The 13,506-nt window shown below is 36.6% G+C and overlaps 2 protein-coding genes across 5 annotated transcripts in view; both read right to left on the bottom strand.

The window, feature by feature from the left end:
• The window catches only part of LOC107738645 (tyrosine-protein phosphatase non-receptor type 9-like), a 19,602-nt gene extending 13,881 nt beyond the window's left edge, over window positions 1–5,721 (bottom strand). For both annotated transcript variants that reach the window (XM_016550424.1, XM_016550425.1), the window contains exons 1-2: window positions 5,185–5,721; window positions 1,156–1,299 (exon numbers count right to left, since the gene is read on the bottom strand). In XM_016550424.1, coding sequence (XP_016405910.1) covers window positions 1,156–1,299; window positions 5,185–5,217 — 177 coding nt within the window. In that variant the 5' untranslated portion in view covers window positions 5,218–5,721. The remainder of the gene's footprint in view (window positions 1–1,155; window positions 1,300–5,184) is intronic.
• Window positions 5,722–8,179: 2,458 nt separating this feature from the next.
• The window catches only part of snupn (snurportin 1), a 10,900-nt gene continuing 5,573 nt past the window's right edge, over window positions 8,180–13,506 (bottom strand). For all 3 annotated transcript variants that reach the window (XM_016550428.1, XM_016550426.1, XM_016550427.1), the window contains exons 4-9: window positions 11,473–11,577; window positions 10,761–10,857; window positions 10,584–10,681; window positions 9,648–9,725; window positions 9,477–9,557; window positions 8,180–8,904 (exon numbers count right to left, since the gene is read on the bottom strand). In XM_016550428.1, the coding sequence (XP_016405914.1) occupies window positions 8,602–8,904; window positions 9,477–9,557; window positions 9,648–9,725; window positions 10,584–10,681; window positions 10,761–10,857; window positions 11,473–11,577 (762 nt within the window). In that variant the 3' untranslated portion in view covers window positions 8,180–8,601. The remainder of the gene's footprint in view (window positions 8,905–9,476; window positions 9,558–9,647; window positions 9,726–10,583; window positions 10,682–10,760; window positions 10,858–11,472; window positions 11,578–13,506) is intronic.

Genomic DNA, 13,506 nt, shown 5'->3' with positions numbered 1-13,506 from the left:
GCGTCGTTAATATCGCTTATCAGTTTGAGCCCGATTGAGAAGCAGAGGATATTATTGAAGAGGATCGAGTGCAAGCAGTGCAAGCACGGCTTTTAATGGTAGGCCTATGTTTTTTGTTGTCTCATACTATTAGATACTGTAAATGCTGTAAATGCTACTGCTTATGTTAGCTTTTAATATACGGTTTTATCCTGATTAAAGCTGCAGAGCAGGGGAACGCGAGGAACACTATTAAGCTGCCGCTGCTTTAGAACATTGTTTTTGAAACTTGTGAATCCATTAGAATCGTTAGAAGACAGAATCGCGATTCATATATGAATAGATTTTTACGTGCACCTCTAGTTTTCTCTTCCTCTTCTCTAAAGCAGCGCAGCATGGCCCCGCCCCCTTTGCTGCCTTTTCCCGAGGGCGGGGTTTATCTGGGTTTGTGATGTCACAAACCCGGGAAGTAACTCGTTGTAGTCCCTACCAGCCGTTTTTGTAGGCATCAAACTGCCAGAATTTTAAAAGATATCTCCGTTTGCATTGAACATTCAGCTTCGTAACTTTGCAGATATTGTTTATGCTCAAACAGCAATATTACACACTAACGTTAAAAAAGTGAAATCGCAATCAACCACCCCTTTAAAAAATACCCTGATATTTCTAAGTTTGAATCACCATGTATTTCATTTTGTATTGTTAACATTCCATTTGCACCATTATTATTTCATGTTAAATAACTTACTTTTGCACTACAAACTTTTGAATGTTGCCAAATACTTTAGCAATCCCAATAAACAATTTTTGTCAAGCCAAGCCAATAAACTACATTGACCTGAAAGTGAAATATTAAAGAGAGAGAGAGAGAGAGAGAGAGAGAGAGAGAGAATAAGTCAGCATCATTCTACTGGCGGGTCAGTATTTGGGTAAAGTCTTTCTGGGCTGATTTTCACTCCTCGTGTCTGGATTACTGATATCAAGAATGAGGAGTGCTTGTTTCTGTGAACACACAAGTCAGTTTATGTTCTGATCACGTCCTCACCTGAACCCAAAAATACAGAGTTCCGTAGAACGAAAGCTTAAATCTGCTGCACAGAGACCTGAAAACCTCCCAGACGCCACACAGATCTGTACTGAGTGCATAATGTGTGTCATTGTCAGACACACACTCACCCTGTAGCTGTGAAAAAGCTCAATTGCTCGCAGAACATCAAACTTGCGGGCCATCAGAAACTTCACGGCCACGTCCCAGGACAACGGCGAGACACCATGTTGGGACGTCCATTTGTTGATTTCCTCCAAAAACTGCTTTGTGGCCTGAGAAAGAAAGAGATAAATGTTAAGTCTGGCGTTACTATGGGACATACTGCTCAATAGTTTTTTCCCCACATGCAAAATCAACAGCTGCCACCAACTGAATGTGGGTACATTTTGTGCTGTGGCAAGTTCATAGTCTGCGACGCTGAGACCTGCACTAGTGTGTGTCTGTCAGGCGGCTTCGAGTAGGTTTACGTCCGGGATTTACAAAAGATTTGCAGCCAAAACACTGTGTTCTCAGTCATTTCCTGATAACTATAAACACTCACATACAAACAAGACCATAATAGAGCGAGGTAGGAGACGTGGAAAAAAACTGAATGATGTTTGGATCTGGAAAGCACAGAAGATCCAGATGGGGAACCAAGAGGCTACTTTGCTCATCTCATATCAAACACAGTGACGAAATCAAGCTAAACTGCATTAAAATTGACTCTCTATAGAAGAAAGCCGATGCAAATCACATGACAGCAACTTCAGGTTGTCTCAGAACTGATTTTCATATGTTTGCAATGCATTCTGGGAGACTATGCCTCCACTCGACTGCAGTATCTCACAGGAAACGCCTCACATGGCTCCAGTGTCTTCACTCCTATTGGTTAAACCTTTCTCAACTTTTTTGGACAAGCCATATGTTCATACATATGTCCGGCTTAATATAACAGGATATTTACCCAACATACTGGACCAATGCCATCAGCTATAGACGTCTGAAACTATTTTTCAGAAATCTGTGCAAATAAAGCTTCACCATTAATTTGACCTGAAAGCCAAAAATAATACAAAAAATAAGCTTGTCCTCTCTCCAGAGGTTCCAGTCCACCCACTTGCACAACACTGTATCCTTAAAAGGACAGATAAGCAGCATATCATGCCAGACAGGCCTGAATTCTGCAGAAATCACCCCGGTGAACTGTGCAGTTTCACAGGCCGCAGTTTAATCTCCTGAAAGTTTTTGTTCATGGCCCGTCAATGAACTCTGAACATCATGCATATAAAAAGGTCTTGATTTCTCCTGAACAGTGAAGCTGCCCACTCTTCTTAACAAAAATCCTGAATCCTGTGAGTTCTTTGGTTTCACAGCATGCACTACACATTCGAGGTCTTTCCCATAATGTCTCACTGACTTTGAGATTCAGTTCTGCACCTCAAGACTATTGAGGGACTTATTCAACCATCACAACTGGCTGCAAACAGACACTGATGATTGATGGGGGTGTGTAAACTTTTAAACAAGGTAATTTGTGTATTTTGTTTTGTGGAATACATGTGAATATAGATATAAAATAAATATATATTATATTGGTGATATCAATGTCTATTTTAAAATAAGACATTTTTATATCCAGTACTGCCCTGAAAAGACAAGAACAAAAATTATAAATTATTATTATTATATAAAACATATTTTATACTTTTTATGGGCAGCATTAGAAAAACATTTTAATAAAGATACCTAACAATAAATAATATATAAATCTATTTTATATATAGTATTGCCCTGAAAAGACAAAATATAGTATGTATGCATTAACTGTTTTTTTACTAAAAATCTTACAAAAAATCATTATAAAAAAAAAAAATAAAAAAAAAAGACTATATAAATATTTGAAATCTTACAAAAACTTTTTTTTGTAATATGGCCCATAAAAGTGATCTATGTTCTATATGATAGTCATCATCATCATCATATCTACATATATTTTTTATATTTTTATGGGCAGCATTAGATGAAAAAATTAAGATCCATTTAATAAAAAATATAAAAAATTAAATAATATAAAAACAAAATAAGACTTTTGATATCTAGCAAAGACAAAAAATATATTACTATTATCGTCTTTTCAGGGCAGTACTAGATATAACATTTTTAAAACAGATCTTACAAAAGTTTGTAGTTTTATTAATGCCCATAAAAGCATAATTACATATATACACCATATTTTTAATAATAATAGTAATATTACCTTTTATATTTAGTTTTTCCTGATTCTGTAAGGGTATCCTTAAAAAAAATTTACCATATACATATATAATAAAACCAAAAAACATAGTTATTATAGTAAAACAACGGTAACCACAAATTAACCATGGTTTTGCTACACTAGTAGTTTAACTATGGTATTTCTAGTAAAACTGTGCTTATACAAATGGCACTCAATCTCACAAAAAAACATGGCTACTTCACTTTTACTATAGTAAAACCATGGTTAATTTTTAAACCATCATCACTCCTCTCTACTTTGGCATCAGTCAGCTCTGAACAGGAAGAAAAACACGTCATGAACTGGACCCACGTCTCTTCTTTCTCTCTGCATGAGTTTCTCCAGTGGAAATGCTTTTAACAGCTCATGTCCCCCAGGACCTCGGAGTGACGGACACAGCCCGTCCGACATCTAATTACTCTCTCACATTTGTCCAGCAGGATCCAGCAGCCCCCATAAGGCCACGTCCCCGCGCTGCCTCCGAGACGAGACCCCGGAGTGTCATTCACTCACTCAGCCGGGATTCCTGTGCATTTGCACAGGCAGAGACCGCCGATAAGACACTGAGTGCTGACCGGCGGATGGATGGACGGACGACTGGGGGTTTATTTAAATGAGATTCCACAGCAGGATGGAGGAGACAGAGAGGCCTTGTTAAAGAAATCAACAGACACACACTTCCCCCGCTTATTAAAACAGGTTACTGAGGCTTTACGACTCATTCATGACATTTTAGTGCAAACAAAACTATTCAAAGATTTGCAAAGCATTTGCACGACTTTAAACTACACACATGCCTGCTGAAAGTGACCTATAAATAACAAGCAGACTTATATAATGACCATTTCCTGTTTTCGTCTGTGTATAGTACAAAACTGCTTTCCCACCAAACTGCTTCATAAACACACGTTTGAAACATGCATACATGCGTGAATGCGATTAAATCTGAAAGGCATTTTTGAGTGTTTCATGTTCAGATTCATGGAATATTTCATCGAAAAAAATAAATGCTGTCATTATTTACGCACTCTGATGTTAACCCAAACACATCTGGCTTTCCTTTAAGTAAAACAAAAGGTGAATTTTTGAAGAATATCTTGGTCAGTGTTTTCAATAAAATTCACGTATTTTAATATAATTTAAATAAAACAAAAATGACACCATACTACAAGTCTTCTGAAGTGATAGAGCTTTGTGTGAGGAACAGACTGAAATTATTAAGTAATTATTTGGGTCAGTCCTTTTTTTAACTTACTAAAATAAAAAATAGAGCTAAAAGTAAATGAAGAAAAATGTAAATAAAGTGTAATAAAAAGTAAAAAAAAATACAAATAATAAAAAAAAGTCAATTTGGACAATTGCATTTGGCAGACGCTTTTATCCAAAGAAGAGTACACTGCACTGAAGGCATAAATTTGTATCAGTTTATCATGTTAATTTTGCCTGGATTCGAACCCTTCATCCTGATGTTGCGAGCCCCATGATCTACCGTTTGAGCACAGAAAATGTTATTTTATTAAAAATATTAAAATGTTAAACTTATAATACTGTTTATAACATATAATATTAAGGTTTTATTTAAAAATTGCATACAGTTGAAAAAAAACTTTTTTTGTAAGCTGACAAGTATTAATTTTAAAGGTGTTACCTGATGTTTTTAATATTTTTATTACATATATTTGTCTGCATTTAATTAAATAAAAATCGTACCCATAATTTGACCCACTTGAAAAGTAAAAAAAAAAAAAAAGAACTCTGTTAAATAGGTACTTTGGTCTGAACTAAAGTTACCATGGTAAACCATTGTAAAGGTGTTCTAATCAACTGGACGGTGTCCCCAACAGAACTGCTGGAAAAGAGAATCGGTGTTAACCGGATTGTGACGGTTATTATTTCATACCTGCTCCTCCTCAGCGCTCAGACGGCCGGCCATCCTCTGCTCTCCCCGCTGGAGGATCTTATTAAAGCTCACACGGCTGTTTAGATCAGACTGTAGAAATCAGACTGGGCTTTTTAAGGCCCGTTAGCAGCGATCAGGCTAACCGCAGAAGCAGCGCGAGACTCGCGCCGTTTTCAGGCCGCCACTTCAGCACGGCACGCGACACAGCGGCGGGTTCATGATCCGGTCCGGGTTCGGTTGGATCCACATATATATATTTTTACACACATACACTAATGGTGTTCTAGCGGAGCTTCGTTCCGCCCGCCTGTGTGACGAAGGGAGAAATTCATCACGGTGCTCCGTCGAAACTCGTCGAAGGCCGGTTAGTTCGTTTGGAGGTACGCTATTATATTAAGCGATCGGCTCCGCGTCATCCGGGAGCTTTAAGAGGCTATAACGCGAGAAGGCGAACGAAGATCAGACGCTCCTGAAAAGCAGCAGCAGTGAAAGATGAAAGATGACGCTCCCTCTGCAGGCCACAATGGAGAACTGCAAAACTGAAAGACGCTCCTCCTCTCCATTCATAAAAACCTCGAGGAGTCCGAGTCATTGTAGCGAATCGGTTCGTTTGGACGGCTCCTTTAGTGAACTGGTTCAAAAACGGATTCTTTTTTTGTATTTTCCTTTTAAATAGTCGGATGGTTTTATTTTTTTGTTTATTTATTTAAGTATTTAGATGAGTTCCTGTGCGCCAACTAACGTGTTATTTTTTTTTGTGAGATACATATTTTAATACAGGTATTGGTGTGTTGTTGCATTTTTGTGATTCCAAGTGAGCCGAGTGATTTTCAAATCACTTTCAAATATTTAAGAATGATTCATTCGCGAATCAGACGTCATTCACACACACACGCACACACACACACGTACGTTTACCTAGCTATCTAAATGGGGACATTACATAGACTTCTATCGTTTTTATATACAGATAGTTAACCTAAAACACACCCCTACCCCTCACAGAAAACTGCATTTTTACAATTTCAAAAAGTTTTACAAATGAGGACGCCCCCCAAATGGAGGTTTTGGGGGATTTTGTCAGGTTTTGCTCACTTTTGGGTACAAATTTGTCCCCAAAATAGGGTTAAGTAGGTACACGCACACACACACACACACACACACACACATTTACTTAGTTATGTAAATGATGATATATTCTAATGTTTTGATAAGTAAATAAAAGTAAGTTTTCTAATTTAATACATAAAACCCCAATTCTATTTTGTACTTATGGAATGAGTTCAAAATAACATATATTTAGTATAAAATATTTAAGTACATTGTTTCTTACTATTTCTAGTAATATATATATATATTGGGGACCTACAAAATTTAAAACAGCTTATTTTTGTGTTTAATCTTGTTCCTAAACTACAGCTAAACTTAGTATAAAATATTTAAGTACATTGTTTCTTACTATTTCTAGTAATATATATATATATATATTGGGGACCTACAAAATTTAAAACAGCTTATTTTTGTGTTTAATCTTGTTCCTAAACTACAGCTAAATATAGATCACAGCAATATTTGATGTCAGTATTTTTATTTTTTTTACTGAAAGTTTCCATTCTGTACAGATATCATTGTGGGCGCAAGGGCATAAAAATCTCACCGTTTAAACCTGACGCAAGAAAATGTGCCAAGAAACTGAGCCGATAAAACAACAAAGAGCTTCCTGTGGGTGGGTTTCCATGGGCTAGAATGACTGACAGGAGAGCATGACGACATCATGCTGGAAAAATGCACACAAGTGCTTTCAAACTAAACTATACACACAAAAACATCTCAAAGTCGGGCAAAACAGGATTTGAGAAGCAGCAAATCATGACCACGTCTCAAAAATGAGCATTTTTGGCGCACTTTATGTTTTGAATATAGGCCTAGGCTGTTGACATACTTTATTGATTGACAGGTCTTTACTTAATGTCGGTCATGAGTGATCCGGGAAGACTGTTCTAGGCTGACAGGTGCTGCGAGTTCCTGGAAAGCAGCTACTGACTAATAACCAAACTCTCCGATTACGCTCTGGTTTTGTGCGGGAAGTGACCTAGTGGTTTCAAATCAACGAAAGCAGCCTCACTATAACCTCCTGCACATTTGTGTGAGGTGTTTGACATTCAACCAGAGGAGATTTTGATGATGCCAGCATTTCCTTGGCAAAGATAAAAACTGCTGTTGCAATGATGCCAATAGAAATAAGACATTTAGTAGTTAAAACCCTTATTATTCATTTTAGATGTTTGTATATATAAACAATGTTTTTACAATGTTTATATTAATTATTTTATATATTTTAAGCAATTATATTATTTTATAATGATTGTATATATATGATATAAACTGCCGTTCAGAAGTTGTTTGGAAAAATTGTTTGATGTTTTTGAAAAAAGTCTCTTATGCTCACCAAGGCTGTATTTATTTGATCAAAAATACAGTAAAAACAATAATATTGTGAAAAATTATTACCATTTTAAAGAACCATTTTCTATCTGAATATATTTTAAAATGTAATTTATTCCTGTGATCAAAGCTGAATTTTCAGCATCATTACTCCAGTCTTCAGTATCACATGATCCTTCAGAAATCATTCTGATATGCTGATTTGCTGCTCAAGAAACATTTCTTATTTTTATCAAAAGTCAAAAACAGTTGTGCTGCCTAATATTTTGTGGAAATCTTTTTTTACGATTCTTTGATTAATGGAAAGTTCAAAAAGACATTTATTTAAACATTTGTGGCAGTAATTTTTGACCAATTGAATGCATCCTTGCTAAATAAAAGTATACTTAAAAACAATAAAATCTAAAAAAAAATCTTTAATTTCTTAAAATAATAAAATGATGATAATAATAATAATAGTAATACAATTTACTGACCTCAAACTTTCATCAATGTGTATTTAAAAGCAAGAAAATTTCAGACATTCAAAAATATTTTAGACAAAGGGATGAAAAATACAGACAATAAAACTTTATTGAAGTCATAACACAAATAAAAAAAAAAAACACTACTCAGGCTTCTTCACCAGCTGAATCTTAATGATCTCATCTTCTACAGAAAAGATCGAATTAAAAATCTATATATAAAATCCAATGAAGATGCATGATTAAACAGAGTAGGTCAATCAGAAGAGCATGAGGTTTTACTATCATTTATACCTATACGTTTCCTAAAATAATATCTGCAAACAAAGCAGAATAGATTCATTTTTGTGATTATGATTACAGAAATAGGTCCATCCGAGTTACTTGGAACTGAATTGCGATTTTAAATATAGCAGTTAAAAACTCATTGACACCAGTGTTCTCCTGAAATGAGATCATCTTCACAGTCATGCACAGGCTTGAGAAAAGTGCTCTCTAAAAAAGGTACTCAGGCCTCCATGCTCTCTTTCTGAGCGCTGTGAGACTTCTCCAGCTGTGTCTCTGGCGTGGACAGATGTTCCAGTTCATATCGGCCGTTTTGGTCGGCCGGCCGAACTTCTGTAGAGGTTTTCTTGTGCTCCAGGATCTGCTGAAGCTGATGGCTGGCATAATCAGGCTTGCTGGTGAGGGGACACTGTGGCATCTCGATGCCCAAGATATCTGCCACCATATAGGGTCTGAGCCAGCCAACCAGCGGCGTGCTGCCAGGGGTGTAGTGGGTCTCCTTGTTGTAGAAAAGAAGCCCGTCCACCTAGAAGAGAGGAACACATTTTGAGTTCATCTATACCAGGGCTCAAGCCAGTAGTATGAGTGTTTCACTCGCATATGTGACCAAAAATAGATGTGTGTGCTGAAAATTGTATTAGGCACGTATGTGTGAATAAAAAAAAAAAAAGTCTAAAAAAATGTAGTTAATATCTTAAATGGCATAACAAATATCTTAATTATCATTTTAAGAGATCTTAAATTTAGTAATGAAAAATCAGGAATATATATACGGTATATATATATATAAAGTTTCTGCAGCTTAAAGTAGGCCTATATATAATAACAATTGTTAAATAGTTTGAAGCAGAAATATTTAAAAACATTTGACAATTCTGCTAGTAAAAGCCTCCTTGTATCCCTTTATAAGGGAAAAACACATTGTTTGATCAATTTTCATTCTTTTTTTTTTTTTATGTGTTCCTAAATTTGTCCACTTTTTGTGCTCCTTGAGAAAAACTAAGCATCAAGCCCTGAATACCACTAAAATATCATAAATAATCAGCTCAATCAATGTTATTTTATAGACTTAGCATGTCAAATAATGGAGGTTCTTACTGTAAAGTTGTACTCATGTGCAAGAGCCGTCTGGATGGACTCTGTCCAACAGCTAATGCTGTTCAGACTCACAAACCGGAACTGCAGAGACAGAACAGAGCATGAACCAAGTGCTTCAGCTCAAAGTGCAGCCTTGTTCACACTCACAGACGCAGTTATTTGCTCACTTACAGGATTAATCTTGGATATTTCAGAAAGACCTTCAACCTCTTCCACTTTAGACTGCAACCAGTAGAAACGGAACTCTGTCTGTAAAAATACATCAGTTTGTGTTTTGCATTGTAAGAAAAGGATTAAGTGCAAACAAACTAGAATTTTAATACAGACGCATTTATGAAAATTAATTCCACATGCAAAGTGGTTAGCCAGAACAGAGGTCATTTACATACACTATCATTCAAAAGTTATTTCTGTGATGCAAAGCTGAAATCATTCTAATATACTGATTTGCTGCTCAAGAAACATTTATTATTATTAATGCTGAAAAACAGTTGTGCTGCGCTTGTGCTTTTGGTGGAAACTGATATTTTTGTCAGGATTCTTTGATAAAAAGAAAGTTCAAAAGAACAACATTTATTTGAAATAGCAATCTTTTGCATGCAAAGTGGTTAGCCAGAACAGAGGTCATTTACATACACTATCATTCAAAAGTTATTTCTGTGATGCAAAGCTGAAATCATTCTAATATACTGATTTGCTGCTCAAGAAACATTTATTATTATTAATGCTGAAAAACAGTTGTGCTGCGCTTGTGCTTTTGGTGGAAACTGATATTTTTGTCAGGATTCTTTGATAAAAAAAGTTCAAAAGAACAACATTTATTTGAAATAGCAATCTTTTGTAACATTATAAATGCCTTTACTGTCACTTTTCACCAATTGAATGTCTCCTTGCTGAATAAAAGTATTCATTTTCTTCAAAAAAAAAAACTATTGATCCAAATTGAACAGCAGTCATGATACATCTAAAACTAAATTTACGATTGTTTTGGTGCAACAAACATAAGTATACTTCTGAGAAATTAAATTAATTATATAAAATGGTGCAAAAGTGTAGAATATGTCCCTAAAGTTTATATAGATGTCATTAGAGGAAATTATCACTCACTGAGCAGTCATACACAGGATGTCCCCTCCAGCACATGACATCCAGGATGTAGTATGTTCTGTCCACGTCACTGTAGATGCAGTCCAGGATGGTGTAATCTATATAAAACATATTTGTCACTTATTTTCCAGTATGGTTCAGAACTGCAGAACTCTAGCACACTCTAGTGTAATTGACCTTTTCCTACTGCAGAGTTGTGTCTGTTGCCACCAGGGATAAGAGAAGGGAATCGATTGACACAGTAGCCACTTTTGGTGTAAGATGACGTAGATCCCTAAGGATAAAATCATAAACATGAAAATTAAATATGTAAAATGCTGCTTCATATAGATATAAGTTTGGGGTTGTTAAGATGTTTTAAAGTTTTTGAAAGAAGTCTCTTATGCTCACGAAGGCTGCATTTATTTGATCAAAAATACAGTAAAACTGTAATATGTTTTTACAGTTTAAATAAATATTTTGTATTTGATTATATTTTAAAAAGTAATTTATTCCTGTGATGCAAAGCTGAATTTTCAGCATCATTCCTCCAGTCTTCAGTGTCACATGATCCTTCAGAAATCATTCTAATATGCTGAGTTGCTGCTCAAGAAACATTTCTGATTATCATCAGTGTTGAAATTAGTTGTGCTGCTTAATATGTTTGTGGAAAACTGTGATACATTTAATTCAGGAATGTTTGATGAATAGAAAGTTCAAGAGAACGGCATTTATTTGAAATAGACATCTTTTAACATCATAAAAGATTTTACAGTGACGTTTGCTCAATTTAATGCATCCTTTCTGAATAAAAGTATCTTTTTTTTTTTTAATTCCTAAACCCAAACGTTTGAACGTTAGTGTATGTCTGGTCTCATGATGTTCATGATGGATGGAAAAAGATCCAAACCTTGGAGGCAACAACGAGGGAACGCTTCCCAACTGGACAAACCACCATCAGCCAATCAGAGCTCAGATCTGCAGGGACATCCACTAACCACTCTGACAGCATCAGCTGGAGAATAGAAATATAACAGAAATATAAAACACAACTTTTCTATTAAAGGACTTTTAATTATGTTTCCAGACAACATTATAATGTATCACTTTTGCAGTACTTTTATTATAAAATATTTACAGAAGTAGTATATACTCATGCAAGTAACCACTTATAATTTCTTATAAGTTATTAATAATTTCTTGAAACCAAAACTGTCATATTTTTGCTTAATATAAGCATTTTCCACCCATTTTCCTTAATCCTTAGCAATAACCCAGCTGATTTTACTACTGTACCTTTAAAACTGCTATATATAAATGACTATCTGTCAATGTGTTTTTAAGAACTGATTTAAGTGTAAAAGTAGTGGATTTTATTATAAAATACTACAATAAGTCATATATGACTTGTATAAGACTAAGAAAGCTTCAGGCCCAGTGTTTTACCTGCCTGTTTAAAAGTCTGCGCTGACCAACTGCCCCCATTCTTACACAGATCTTCAACAGATCACTGGAGCAGTGTGAAGTTCCCTGCTGCTTCAAACGCTTCACTATCGTTCCGGTCCCCCAAAAAAAAATATCACTGGACTTAACGACTACAGACCCTTCTCTGCAACATCTTGATATTACGCAAGGAACTTGTTTGTAGACTTCAGTTCGGCCTTCAATACCATCATGCCTGACCTTCTCTCAGCCAAACTGACCCAGCTCTCTGTGCCCACCCCAATCTGTCAGTGGATCACCAGCTTCCTGACAGACAGGCAGCAACTAGTGAGGCTGGGTAAACTCACATCCAGGACTCTCACGATCAGCACTGGCGCCCCTCAGGGATGTGTGCTCTCCCCACTGCTCTTCTCCTTGTATACGAACGAATGCACTACAAAAGACCCCTCTGTCAAGCTCCTGAAATTTGCAGATGACACTACCATCATCGGCCTCATACACAACAGAGACGAGTCTGCTTACAGACAGGAGGTTAAAGAGCTGGCTGTCTGGTGCAGTTATAACAACCTGAAGCTCAACACGCTCAAAACAGTGGAGATGATTGTGGACTTCAGGAGAAACCCCCCCAGCGCTCCCCCCACTCCCCATCATGAACAGCACTGTGGCTGCAGTAGAGTCATTCGGGTTTCTGGGCTGCGGCTCTCCAGGACCGACGTTCGCCACCCCTGGGCTATACAATTAAAACTTTCATAACTATTACTGTCCATCATATCTGACACATTTATACATATCATATATATATATATCAAAACAGATGTATTAGTATTTAAGTAAGAGTAGTTTAATTTATGATTTTCAGTCAGGTTTTAGGAAATCTTATTCGACTGATACTTCTTTACTTTATTTAACAGAGTTTATAAGAAGGCAGATTGATGAAGGTAAAATTTGTGGTATTCAGGAGAAACCCCCCCAGCGCTCCCCCCACTCCCCATCATGAACAGCACTGTGGCTGCAGTAGAGTCATTCGGGTTTCTGGGCACCACTATCTCTTAGGACCTGAAGTGGGACACTCACATAGACTCCATTGCTAAAAAAGCCCAGCAGAGACCGTACTTCTAAGCCAGCTGATGAAATTCATCCTGCCACAGGAGCTGCTCACACAGTTCTACTCTGCCATTAAGTCTGTCCTGTGTTCATCCATAACTGTCTGGTTTGGTTCAGCTACCAAATCGGACATCAAGAGACTACAACAGACAGTCAGGACTGCTGAGAAGATTACTGGTTCCCCCTGCTAAAACTCCAAAATCTCTACACATCCATAGTGACAAAAAGGGCTAAGAAAATCACTTTGGACCCCTCACACCCAGCCCACTCTCTCTTTCAACTGTTGCCCTCTGGTTGGCGCTACAAAGCACCGACCACCAGAACAGCCAGGCACAAGAAATTTTTTTTCCCACAGGCTATATTCAGCCTGAACAATTAATCTTTCATAATTATACAT

Source organism: Sinocyclocheilus rhinocerous, unplaced genomic scaffold (assembly GCF_001515625.1).
Source record: "Sinocyclocheilus rhinocerous isolate Xijiao unplaced genomic scaffold, SAMN03320098_v1.1 scaffold2149, whole genome shotgun sequence".
Classification (NCBI taxonomy): Eukaryota; Metazoa; Chordata; class Actinopteri; order Cypriniformes; family Cyprinidae; genus Sinocyclocheilus; species Sinocyclocheilus rhinocerous.
This window is presented reverse-complemented; position numbering and strand designations above follow the sequence as displayed.